At 38.4% G+C, this 13,602-nt stretch overlaps 1 protein-coding gene and 1 long non-coding RNA gene across 2 annotated transcripts in view; both read right to left on the bottom strand.

The window, feature by feature from the left end:
• Positions 1–12,682, bottom strand: part of LOC135087898 (neuroligin-1-like) — a 29,577-nt gene extending 16,895 nt beyond the window's left edge. Inside the window, exons 1-7 of the mRNA XM_063982742.1 lie at positions 12,492–12,682; positions 11,034–11,251; positions 7,681–7,839; positions 4,400–4,588; positions 3,574–3,659; positions 3,115–3,282; positions 694–814 (exon numbers count right to left, since the gene is read on the bottom strand). Coding sequence (XP_063838812.1) covers positions 694–814; positions 3,115–3,282; positions 3,574–3,659; positions 4,400–4,588; positions 7,681–7,839; positions 11,034–11,251; positions 12,492–12,682 — 1,132 coding nt within the window. The remainder of the gene's footprint in view (positions 1–693; positions 815–3,114; positions 3,283–3,573; positions 3,660–4,399; positions 4,589–7,680; positions 7,840–11,033; positions 11,252–12,491) is intronic.
• Positions 12,683–12,795: 113 nt separating this feature from the next.
• Positions 12,796–13,602, bottom strand: part of LOC135088317 (uncharacterized) — a 49,334-nt gene continuing 48,527 nt past the window's right edge. Inside the window, exon 3 of the long non-coding RNA XR_010261010.1 lies at positions 12,796–12,858. This is a non-coding gene — a long non-coding RNA (uncharacterized LOC135088317). The remainder of the gene's footprint in view (positions 12,859–13,602) is intronic.

Here is a 13,602-nt window from a genome sequence, read left to right as displayed (position 1 = left end):
TGTCACGAACCATAACATTTAAATGAACGCAATGTAAATATTTGCTTACGTCAACTGATAACTTATCAGTGAAAGCGTTTTACGTTTTATTCATAAATTTTTCTACATTCCGTATTAGGGCAGGAGGAAATTTTATAATAGAAAAGCCTGAATATAAAGCATACTATGTTTAGATTCTTTACAGTAAGAAATAATTATGTAGAATAAAGTATCTTTAATTTGATGCGGTACGGTAGGTATCTTCATACTATTACTATACGGAATCTTCGTACTATTATACGGCATCTGCCAAGCAAAAGCTTTTTATAACTATAAAGCTTGACTCTGATCTTATTATATTTCCACACTCAACTTGAATCTACATTATATAGCTTTTTTATACAGGGTGTTAGGTAAATGGGTATATGAGCCGACACTAGCCCATGTTAACATGGGCATATAAATGGTATGGTGAAGTCAGAAATTTGATATCATCATTTTATTTTTTTTTATTTTCATACAAAATAAATTTTATAAAATCCGATTTGTATGAATATTAAAATAATTAAAATGAAGATATCAATTTTCTGACTTCACCATACCATTAATATGCCCATGTTAACATGGACTAGTGTCGGCTCATATACCCATTTACCTAACACCCTGTATAAATCTCCAACATAATATTACTCAATATACCTAATCCATACTCACCAGTGGTAGTAAGTCCGAATAGCAGTTCCCTATGGGAGAAGTCAGCGAGCTCGTGGCCCGCCGCGTTGGCCACCGCGGCGGCGCCCGCGCCCAGTCGTGAGCTGTCGGTCGGGGGCGGCGCCTAAACAAAATAATAAATAAATAAAATATCCTTGGAAATTAAACACTACGCATCTAGTCCCAAACTAAGCAAAGCTTTCTTTTTATTTTCGCCTTATTGATTCTCGGAATTGGCGATTCCTGTGTGGAAAATGCCCTCACAGGTTGTTAAATACTGACAGAGTAAATACAAATGAGTAGGTCATCTTCATAGAAACGCACCGAGCGCGGTTTTTATGTGAGCGCGCCAATATACTTATGCGGCGCGCACGCACACACGGACAAAATTCGGCGCAACCACGACTGGCTCCCCGCTAATCCCCGCTAAATTTTGTCAGTGTGTGCGTGCGCGCCGCATACGTGTTGGCGCGCACACATACAAACCGCGCCCGTGCGTTTCTATGAAGATGACCTACTCATTTGTATTTACTCTGATACTGATAAGGCAGCATACTTAATATTATGACGTTCTAATATCTTTAAAGATGAAGTTTTTTGTACCATAAAATGTCTATTAAAATTAAAATCTAATAAATAGATCTGCGAAATTGGAATAATAAACAAAACCAGTCTATTTGTCTCTCATAATGGTAGGCTACTATAGAAAGTAAAGCAATAATTAACGGTAAACAACACACGTCCCATTGTGTAGGGTAAGCTTTAAATGATCTCTTTCACAGTAACACCCCTGGCAGTAGGGTGCATATAAAAGTAGTAGATTTAGGTCGAAGGCTTTATACTGTCTCCAGACAGTCTTTAGACTGAATTCCAGATAATCTTTATAAACCGTTATTTTTATTAAATTGAACAAAATCGGATAATGCATCTTAACGACTTTACTTTACTTTATATTATTTTTTAATTAGTTAGTCTGGAGTTACAAAACAGAAATTTAACGATATCATTAAAATAACAACTTCTACCAATTGTAAGACCAATCAACGCTTTTTGAGACCATGTTTCGTTGAGATATAATTCGATACTCCAATCTTAACGAGACAAATTTTCCAACAGACATTCCTGTCACTAATTAAAATAGTGTTCTTTCCTTTTTATTCCAAGTCAAAGCTGGATTTGGTGGAGAAAATGAACAATAATTTTTAACAACACTATCGATATATGTATGAGTAATTATTTGCCGTTTTATCACTGGTGTTTCAATCGTGTTTATTCTTGAAAACCTTTATAATAAATCTTTGTTTTCGATAAAGTAAACTACTATTCTCTAATCAAATCTTTGAATCAACAATAGTTATAATAAAATCAAATCAGTGGATTTGATTACAACAGTTGTTGTGACTTACAATTGAATTGGACTCTCAATGTTTTTCGATTATAACTTTGTAGCTCATTCAGAGCCTACCTGCCTCGTTATTTCTCTAAGGAGGCTGACTAAATGTATCATACAATAGTAATGAAATAGTGGTGTATTTTGGTACAGATTCATTACGGCAGGTGGGTCGACGACGGTCGACGGCCACGTGGAGGAGGGAGAGATATTAAAGGATCTAGAGCCGTAACAATTACTTATGTAATCCAGCTGCTCGATTCATTATTAAGTGATTAATCCTAAGATGTATCGAATACTATCGATTAAAGCGAGCTCAAATGGATGTGAACCGAATATAATTACTCTGGTAGCAACAATTAACAACTAACATTACTTAAGACGAGTATTGAGATTCTAATCTTGTGGAAATGTTGAGAATTAATCCACTTACGCTTAATTACATTCATGTAAGTTGTGATCAATTCACTCAAGAACCTTGAATGGGTTAATCGCAAATAGAATTTTCAAAACAAAATAGCATAAATCTTACCAAATCGGCCGAAATTACAAATCTCCACTTAAAAATAGGGACAAGTTAACTATATTTCGGTTTTTTTATTTAATATGTGTCACAGAATGTATTAAGTCATCCAAAACGTTTTCAATGTTATTTGGTACACTGACTCAATCTTCAACAGTATCGGTCATATCGAAATCTAAACCCAATATTTTCTGTGTCATAATTAAATCACGATTCATCGCGATCCGACGCAGCACCACCGCATGTCAAATGATTTTGTGTCGCACTTTTAAATATCGATATTTGTTCTGTCACGTGAACGTCCCCGTTGCGTATAGCTCAGCATTTGACAATATAGCACATATTGTGAATCGAAATTCTATTCTATACAGATTTGAATAACTCAATTCGGCCAGCTCATGGCTAGTCTTTGTGGAAGTCCTTTGGGGAGGCCTTTGTCCAGCTGTGGACGTTATTTGGCTGAAACGAACGAACAAACTAATTAGTTATTTGGATATACATTTATACTTACAGAGGACGGATTAACAATGACAGTGCCGTCGACGAAAGGCGCGAATCCGGGCAGGAACCGCGGCGGGTCCAGTTTGACAGCTAGCAGCTCGCTGAGCGGCTTGTTGCGCAGGCACGGCGCCAGGTCGTCTTCTAGCAGGTCTCCGTGACACCCTGTATGTTCCGCTACCTGTTGACAAAGAAGCTGCGTACTCTTCTGCTAGATGTGGGTAAGGTGGGTGCAGTGAAGGTCAAGTGTTAAGGTGTATTTATGATTGGAAAATTGCTTACACGTGCGTTTATGCACAAAGCCACATTTTGGGAACATAAATTTTACGATAAACCACTTAAGAAACAATCAGCTAAAGTATAAAAATCCACCCATTTGTTACTAAAATGTTCTGTATTTAGAGTCTACTCTGCCACTCGCGTATTTATAATATAATTCAAGTGACAGAAGCCCTAAATAGTGCCGCCTCACCTTTCGTTTTATCGCGAGTGGATCCCTCTGCAACGCCCACGAACTCAGCCCAGACCCGCTTAACAAGATGACGCGCTTCAGTAGTTCTGAAACAGATAACCTAATTTAATTTTGTCATTTCGAACAAGGATCACAGAGATAATGAAATCTCATCCAAAGAAAACATTTGTATTTCTCCTCGACCGTTATTCCGAGGGAGTTTTTTAAGGAAGTCGAGAATGATGTTGACCTTATTTTTAAATTGCGCTTTAGACGATTCCCTCTTGCACTCGTGATGTGACCCTTTTAATCGCATCAAGTGACAGGGATCTAAACGGGATGGTGACACGAAATAATGAAATCTGCTCGGAATGGTGTAATTACGGACAATGCTAAGGCTGGGCTCACGCCCGCGCCGCGGTCTTGTTCCGTGTCCGTGTCTGCGGCGACAATTAGATTATACTTTTTCATTATTTACACTTTGCGTTGTTCACGGCGGTTTAAATGCGAGCAGCGCATAAATCTTTCGTGGCTAAACTGTTAAAACAAATGCTGGGAAAGGTGCACAAAGACTTTAAAAGAATAGCGTTTACTTTTAATCAACTTTTTCCAGCTTTTTATTTTTTAATGGGATATTAATTACTAAGCTAGTTTTAATTTAGTTCTTGTAGCCAAGGTTTTAATGACGACGCAGCAAATATCTTAAAGCTATGGGTGAAGTGAAGTCACGACATATAAATTGACATGCTATGTTACGTTTTACTCCACCTTAAGCTACAACAATTATTTTCGATTTTACGATCGTACGATTCAAGCACACGATTAACTAGGTATGTATTATAATTACCTCTCGCCACAGGAGAGACGGCCAGAAAATTGGCCAGTGCCGCCCCAGTCCCGTGGCCCATGATGGTCACCCGCTCAGGATCACCACCGAACGCTGGCAAGTTCTCCCGCAGCCAGTGCAGCCCTGCCACCAGGTCCATTAGCCCGAAGTTACCCTGCGCCGACCCCTTAGCACCAGTTTTTAAAAAACCTGCAAAAGGTTTCTTACTTAGGCCCACGCCATTAAAACGACATTTGATAATAATTATAGGTAACAAAGGGATACACAGAACAATAGAGTAAATATTTGTCATTTTAACAAAATTAGTTCTAAAAATATTAGCCTAATGATGGCAAGATCAAAATAAAGATAAAAAGAAATGAAATCTAAAAAACGAGCTTGGATAAAATAGGCCTACTTTTAATTCGAATAAAACAACTCGTCGTACCTATGTATGTTATATCATACATCACTCGTATCACTCGTACTTACAGTGAAAATAATAAATCGATAGATTCTATACATATTATCCGAACGTAGCATACATTACATCACAAAGTGGGGTCGAATAATCTATGTAAAAAATATAGCCGTATAAAAACACAAGGGCTTCTTATGAACTCCGAATAAGTCATTCGTGAAGAGGCATTTGGGTCTACTTTAACATCGTGCTTAACGAAATTCTCTGACCTATATTTTATGTTAAGACACAATTTTTTTTCAAATCGCAATATTAATTTCTATATACATGTAAGCTCCTATTCATTGCTACTGTTATAGGTAATTCAGCAGAAAGCTACAAAACAGAGTTTTCAAATTGCCTCGCCTTTTAAGAAATAGCTTTCTTAAAGTGAACAAAGTGCCATCTTATTTCTCATTTTATGCACTACTACGATATAACAGCTCAGAAGCTTACTTGTATAAAACATGGGCACTTATTGCGATGAGTCTCAGTGCCAGCTCTAAGTCGGCATAAATACCGTCGCGTTTTTAGCTTTTATTTCGCGTAAGGTGCAAATTGTCTCACGCGCTTATTTGTTCAACTTCGACGGAAATTTTCTTCACAAAGGAGACTCGGGAAGTTTGATTACATTATCTATGTTGTCACAACAAACAAAAAGAAAAAACAGGAACAAGTATTTCAAACAGATAGTTAGATGTTGTTTGTTCCCAACTCCCGCCACAAATAAAATTTTAAACGTACAAATGAACATCCGTTTTGTAATTAATGACAAAAGTTTGGCGTCATAAAAGCTGGTTATGTTACCTAATTACTATTTGTGCAAAATTAACTAGTTCAACATAGATACTGCCAGATTAATGTTATCAAAGGTCATAATATTAACTATCTTACCAAAAATACGGCTATTTTAATGGTTTTAATGAAATGACAAATACATTTTCGAAACTAATACATATTGTGTATTACGCTTTGTTCAACTCTAAAATAATTTTTATTAGCGTGATAACATTTATTTGACGTTAAAAATGTGAAAATTGAGTGGAAAAAATAAAATTTCTTATTACTTTTTACCGCTCACGCCACGTCAATTATACATTATTTTATCAGATGTCATTAAATTTATTTGAATTCTCGGAATAGATTTGATAAATATCAATTTAGTGAGTGGGTCATCATGTCTAGCGACGAGCATTGCCACGATCTAAAACCCTTCCACTACCTACTACCACTACTAACACTTCTATTAAGCCAAGTTATTTTTGGATCATATTAAAATCTATAAATACATTCACAATTCTCCAAATTTCTAATTTCCGTGAAACGACCAAATGATTACTATGAAGCGTATTTTACCAACGTGACACGCTACACGAATGGTATATTTCATCATTAATTAATACTGCGGTTAATTAAATTGACAACTAACTAGAACATCGCTGTCTGCTATACGAGTATATAACGCTTAATTACATTAATAAATAAGTACCTACCTACAATGTTCAGGTTTACTGAATTGAATATGAAACGGCGTAAATCGAATCAATGGCAATAAAGTAGGTATATAGGACGTATTATATTGAAAATTTCTAACAGATAATCGAAAAAGTACCTAATGGCATAGTACTCGTAGTAGAAACAACGTTATTTATAATTTTAACTTAATAAATTATTACACCGGATATTTATAGACACCTATGTAGGTATGTAGTTTGTTTTTAATAGTGTCTTAAATCCTCTTGAGGTTTGTCCAGACACTATAGTTCTCTATACAAATAAAATAAACGATTTACGATGCTTTTTAATTTTTAGCTAGTAATATCAAAGTCATTAATTTTTCATCGATTTCCCTCGAATTTTTATCGATTACGATTATTAAAAGAAGATAATATTACATAGAAGACAACAGAAGAAATCTGAAAAGTTTATATCGCTTTTTGGTAACAGCAACTACTCAGTGTGACTAATCTTAGATCAATGGTACTACGATAATGTCATCTTGCGGTTAACGTGGTCTTGTAGTACATACACATTGACAAGGCCCCACTTGTACGTGACCTTGTGTGTACTACATAATACGTTTACTATGTTATACAGGGTGTACAAGACGACGAACTAGAAGAAACCCTGAAATACATCCCAAATGTAGCATCATTCAACTGATGGAACTGTAAAAGACCTATCATCGTCAGTGAAGTTCTCACAGTCGCAAGTCAAAAATGTGCATTTTACAGGAAAAAAGCACGCGTTTTTTCTTCATCCAATGGCATCAAAATGTTAAAACTGTCAAAAAATTACTTAGGTACGCACTGTAAGAACCTCACTGAAGCTCTGCTGATAAGGATTACAGGAATTTTACGCAATTTAAACGACTAGTAACGACACTCACCTAATGCAACAATCTGGGGTATAATTATGGATGAGCTTCTACTTCTCTTTTCGTTCTCCGTGTTTCCTCGTTCTCTATGATTTTTGTTATTGTAAATAAATTCTCTAGCATTACATTAATTTACTGATAATAATTTGGTTCAAAGTGGTATAAAGTAGAAAAGTGAAGAGAAAAACAAGAGACAATCGAAAACAACAAAAAATTAAAAAGAAGTTTCTCGCCGGCCAGGCGAGTGGCCAAGGAGTTTGGACGTATGCCATTGCGACCTTTACGATTTTACTAGGTCATCATCAGACGAATCTGTATAGAAGTCGTGCGCCGCGAGTGTGTGTGTGTGTGTGTCCCTAGTTTCATATTATACAATTCTCCGTTTAGAACACCAAACCGTCCTCCGTTAAGACCCCGTAGAGTACACTAATACTAAGTAACACTAATGTCTTAAAAGTCACTTACCCAATACACCTAATCTAAAGTTGATAGTGACTACGATAATGTTGCCGTGCGCCGCGAGCGTGGTCCCATCGTACGCGTTACCGGAGCTCCACTCGTAGGACTCCCCGTGCACGAACACCAGGCACGGGAGCCCTGGGCCTTCGCCCTCGCCTTCACCACCTGAGTTCCAAATAACACAGTTAAACTCTTTTAACAAAATTTAGTACTGGAAATCTATGAGTAGGTATGAAATGTTTAACATACATGAGCCCAGCAAGACACTAATTAATTTATCACGACTATTTTACACACGTATTTAATTAACTAAAACATCAATCAATTTCATTTATGGAACTTAGTCTTATTCTTGTTTGTTAGCATGAATATACGACAGAAAATACGATAATTACATCCATTGTTTTATAATTAGTTTTCTAACGACTGTCAGATCTAAGTAATAGGTACCTAGTTAGATAATACACAAAGAATCAATTTGATACAATTCCAGCCTTTGTACATCCCAATTTAATTAGTAGTTAGCAATCTACGCAACGAACTAATAAACCGACACTCGTAGCGGTTTTGTTTCCTAATTGTAATGGCGTGTCTCATTAACGTGACAAATTAATGAAACCCACACATGCACACATGCTTAATAAGTAAAAGTAGGTGCACAAACATGAATGAATCCCCAATCCAAAGCAATGGCACCTTTGAAGCCCTTACACCGTATTTTAAATCAGGGACCGCCTTAACGACGCCGACCGAGACGAGGTCGATGCGGGCTTCGTACAAGTGAACTTCCGACTCTTTTGTGCCTCGAAAATAAAACCATTTAACTTCTGGACCAAAAATGCGCACTTACAGAATATTCTACGTCATACATCGAGTAAAGAACTTTCCAAAACTTTCTTAATCTTAATAGATTTGGCTAGGTAACATGATTTTTAAACTAGGTTTTTACACATAAATATTTAGTCGAATTAACAGTTCGGTACTCAAAATATAATCTTTCTTTAAAACTAAGACTAAACTACATAACTACGGACAGTCAGTTGCTTATTTATACAAACAATTTCTGAACCGATGGTTTTACCAAAATATTAATCGAATGTAGCAGAATCTTCTTTGATTGCGAGGTACGGTATAGATAGCCACCACAAACAAACGGGTAAAAGCTAACGAAATATGAAACCGAAGATACTAAAATGTAGCAAACAAGATTGTGTGAGCGTTTGAATGAAAAGAGTCGAGTGCCGCTGACGGTTCCGATTGAATTCTAATCTAATGAAACTGGAGCGAAAATAGCGCAAGGATGAGGATATCCTTCGAAATGCATTGGATTTTCCAGAAGCGAAAGAACTCTATTCATTTATCTCATTCTTATCTTTTCCGTAAGCTAGCAAATAATTTACACAGAATTTCTAGTGAAGCAATCGATTAGTGAACGAAGATTTTTCATCAACGAAAGTCATTTGTTTATTTTCCATTTACGTAATTAACAAAAAGCTAGCCTCGATTCATTGACTACGACAAGGTCAATGACAGCCGACTAGCATTACTACGCCGCGAACAAGCGGCGTGATAAATGGAGTGTGATTTTCATTTTTTGCGTCGCTTCCCGAATAGGGTCGGACATTACATATTTGACCATAAATCCTGGTTTTATTATTCATTCGTACATTCGGTTAGTATTCGGATTTGGTGGAATGAACTAGGTACACCGATAGGGTTTGGAATAACGGTCGTTTTTCATTTGTAAAGCTCCAAACACGCACCTTTTACTTTTCAGTATTTTTCCTATCTATTCACGAATATTTCATAAATATATCCACTGTTGTTCAATGTTCTCTTGTTTACGCTTCTTCATAATCTTAACCAACATAAATCATCCTCGAACAAATAGCTTCTTTTCTGCACTGTCGCATTGTCCAGCCACGTCGAAAGAGACAGTCTTAGCCTCACTTCCGCACTGCTTGCAGGGAGCACCACGCACTGCAATGCACTACGGAATTGAGGCCTCGACGCCATGCCCGCCGGCTCCACTCGCGCGATGAATCTTCGTTCCGCGTTTCCCGTTCTTGATAGCACTTTGAGATAAAATATCGCTCTGTAGACACACATCAGTAACAAAGAGTTTTGTACGGACACAAGTCATAACTTATAGTAACTACAACTAGTAGCATTTCGGTAGCAATAACACAAAATACAGGTAGGTACCTACTTAGATTTTATATGAGAGAGACAGGAAGTAGCTCCAATATACCCATTAGCATTATAACTATTTGCTTCTTATTTGTTAATAATTTATTCTTATTTATGTATTTGTATTCTTTATTAAAATAAAATTTACTTTTCGGTTATTAAAATAAGTGAGAATACGTTTTTTCTATTAATAGAACTTTGCGTTACTTGTTTACAGCAACACTTCTATATTTCGCACCCACTCAGAACAAATTCTAATAAACCCGCACTCAAGTCAAGTTCTATGAGGGATCGCAACATCTTCACGGGGCTCGCTGCATATTTGAGAAGCGGCTTGTTTAACGGACACTGAATTAGTAGAGAAATGACGTGAATAAAATATGAATGAACAGTCTGGCAAGGATTAATGAGCTCCGCGGGACCGCATGCGAATCAGCGCCGCCGCCCCATTACCCCGATGTTATTGTTCCCAGCTATCAGATGTCACGTCACCAAGGAACCAGAGGGAACAATCAAGCCGACGTCATTACCTCACATTTAGCAACGCACTCATTCACTTACACAAATGATTTAACTCATTTTGACATCATTTTAAAAGGCGCCTTTTGTAGCCATAAATCTGTGAAATAAGTACCGGAAATTGTTTACTTAAAAAGTGGGCTTTTAACGTGGGCGTAAAAGTTGCGAATTTTCATTTTTGTTTTGTGACCGTTATTTCGGACGTACATTTCGGTAATTCGGTGTCAAAAAGTTCGTTTGTGATTGCGTAATATTTGCGTCAGAATGCTTCAGTACAAAAAGTACTTTTAAGGTGAGTTAACAACACATCGTGGCATAATTTAATGGTACGTAAATGCTACCTACATGTAACCTAAAGACAATTCTAAGCTGCGTCTAAACTAACAAACATTGCTTACATCTTGTTGCACAAAATGTTTTCCTAATTTTGGAATTAAGTTAATACAGACGCTAATATTATTTTTCAACAAACTTATTTAGGTAATACATAGACCAAGAGTTGATTCGTTGCAGTAACAATAGTTTTCATAACGACTTTTAAAAATAGTCAATATTTCTCATTGTCAATATATAGGAATACATAAAGTATTGTTATAATTACACGCCTTATTTTAAACGTTCTCTGAACGGTTTGTCTGACAAGCACTCACCGTTAACAGGAACGTAAAGGTTAACGTAGAGGCAATCCTCGCTCTGGTTGGCCAGGACGGGCAACAATCGCTCCAGTTGCCGTATGCGCGCGCGCGGGTGCACCAGCAACGCGTCGTCTCGCGGCGCCGCGGCGGGAGGCGCCTGCGGACACGACGGGCCCAACGCGTCCGCCAGCCGAGTGTTGCGCCACTGCGACGGCGTCACCGGCGGCATGTATCTGGTTTCCAAAGGGTTTCTATCAGTTCTGTTCTGTTCAGTTCTTTATTTAGGAGAAAAGTAAAAGGCAGCAGCGCCACCGCGAGAAGCGCCTCTGATACGGCGGCCCCAACGCGTCCGCCAGCCGAGTGTTGCGCCACTGCGACGCATGTATCTGGTTGCCAAAGGGTTTTGTCAGTTTTGTGACCAGTGACGCAGCAAAAAGGAGGTGTGGGTGTTTAGGGTATCGTAGATCCTCGTCCTAGACAAAGGCAAAAGGCAAAGGCCAGTAAAAGGCAAAGGCGCCGCGGCGGGGGGCGCCTGTGGACACTGTGGTTTAAACCCATCATTGCTCCAGGTAAGTAATGTGGATGTGAAAAATATTTTTCAGTTTATACCCTTTGGGCCATGTTAATAAAAGTTACAACATCCTAGTAATATTATATTGGGGCGATTAAACACTGTACTCGTATTTTACTACGTAAATAATATGAGGAAAACCGTAATAGAACTATTATATTACATAAAAAGTTTGCTTTGTTGAATAAGCGAACCAAATCATGATTTAGGAGTCCATATTCTTTCTTTATACACTCTACCAAGCGTAGAGTCACAATTTAACACAAAGGATGTTAACATTGTTGTTTGCTTACATTGAAAACGTTTGATTTGAAGAATTGTCATCAAAATACACTAAACAAACAAAGCTAAGAATAGAAACAGTATTTTTATAATGTTTTCAGTCGTCAAAACCTTATCTGAAAAACATTTTAAGAAGCACTGGAAATAAATTTTACTTCTTTCAAAAGGAACTTCGTGAATGTTATCTTACACTACGTTATCTTTCAGGATTAGTCTTCAGGGACTATTTTGGTTATCTGCAAGTTTTTCAAGTGGAACAACTTTTGGTAATAAATGATCCTAAGCCAAATGAATTTAAAACAGTGTTTCATGTGCATGTGTTATTATTACCATACAAACTCCATGTCAATTGCTCAGGGGAAACAGGGCATAGTGTTATTTGAATTCATCATTATCGAGTAATGTAAATTTTGCGTGAAACCTAAGAATTTGAGAATATTTACTTATGTGGATTATGGCTTTTCTTAACAATATTTTGAGACGGTAATTAAGGCTGAGTTGCACCACCAAACTTTGACGGTAACTATAACGTTAGCCGACGTTTTTTGTATGGAGTTTGACAGATTTTCAAAGTTAAAGTAAGATGGCGCAACCCAGCCTAAGTAAAAAATAATACACACCTAAGACTACCGAGAGGCGGCGTAGCATACGGCACGCCGAGATAGGCCTCGACCTGCGGATGGGAGTGCACCACGATCCCGCGCAGAGGCCCGTACTTGGTGCGCACCACGCGCGTGCTGTACTTGTGCGAGGACAGCGCGGCCGCGCAGCACACGAGCCACGCGAGCAGCGCGGCGCGGTCCGCGCGCATCACGCGGGGGGGGCGGGGGGAGGCGCGGGCGCGGGCGACGCGCCGCCGGCCACGCGCGCGCTCCGCATCACGCGCGCCGCCACGCGCTCGCGCACGATCGCCGCACCGCGCGCCCCGCGCTCATCCTGACGCTCCCTTCTCGCGCGCGCGCCGCCACTGTCATTATAGGACTGTCACTGGATAAGGAAAAGTATGCTTGTGATTGGCCATTTATTGGCTGACATCAGCAAGTAGTTTTGTTTGTAAATAGCAGAGAGGTTTGTAAATAGACCAATCGATTACAATAATGATCATTGTGTTAAAGAAATAAAGGAAATTTTGAAATGGCTGTTTTCTTCCTAAACTCACAACCACGCTGCGTGGTGCCGTGCGTACGTGGTCCACAACTGACCAATCACGTGCGTAACTCTTATCCTTCAACCAACGACAAGATAAAAGTTTCATTTATATTTAAGCAAATTAATTATTTAAATCTAAGCTCCTGCGCTACGCGCGCCGCCACGCGCTCGCGCACGATCGCCGCACCGCGCGCCCCGCGCTCATCCTGACGCTCCCTTCTCGCGCGCGCGCCGCCACTCATTATAGGACTGTCACTGGATAAGGAAAAGCACGCTTGTGATTGGTCATTTATCGGCTGATAATAATATAGGTTTCATTTATACGTTATAAAAAGATTAAACAATGTCGTAAAAAGATCATTTTGCTAAAGAAAAAAAGGGAAATTTTGAAATGGCTGTTTTCTTTCTAAACTTACAACCACGCTGGGTGGTGCCGTACGTGGTCCACAACTGACAAATCACGTGCGTACTAATACTCTTATCCTTCAATCAACGACAAGATAAAATTTTCATTAATATTTAAACAAATTAATTATTTAAATCTAAGCTCCTCTGCGCTACGCGCACAGCTACGCGCTCGCG

This window comes from Ostrinia nubilalis, chromosome 3 (genome assembly GCF_963855985.1).
Source record: "Ostrinia nubilalis chromosome 3, ilOstNubi1.1, whole genome shotgun sequence".
Classification (NCBI taxonomy): Eukaryota; Metazoa; Arthropoda; class Insecta; order Lepidoptera; family Crambidae; genus Ostrinia; species Ostrinia nubilalis.
This window is presented reverse-complemented; position numbering and strand designations above follow the sequence as displayed.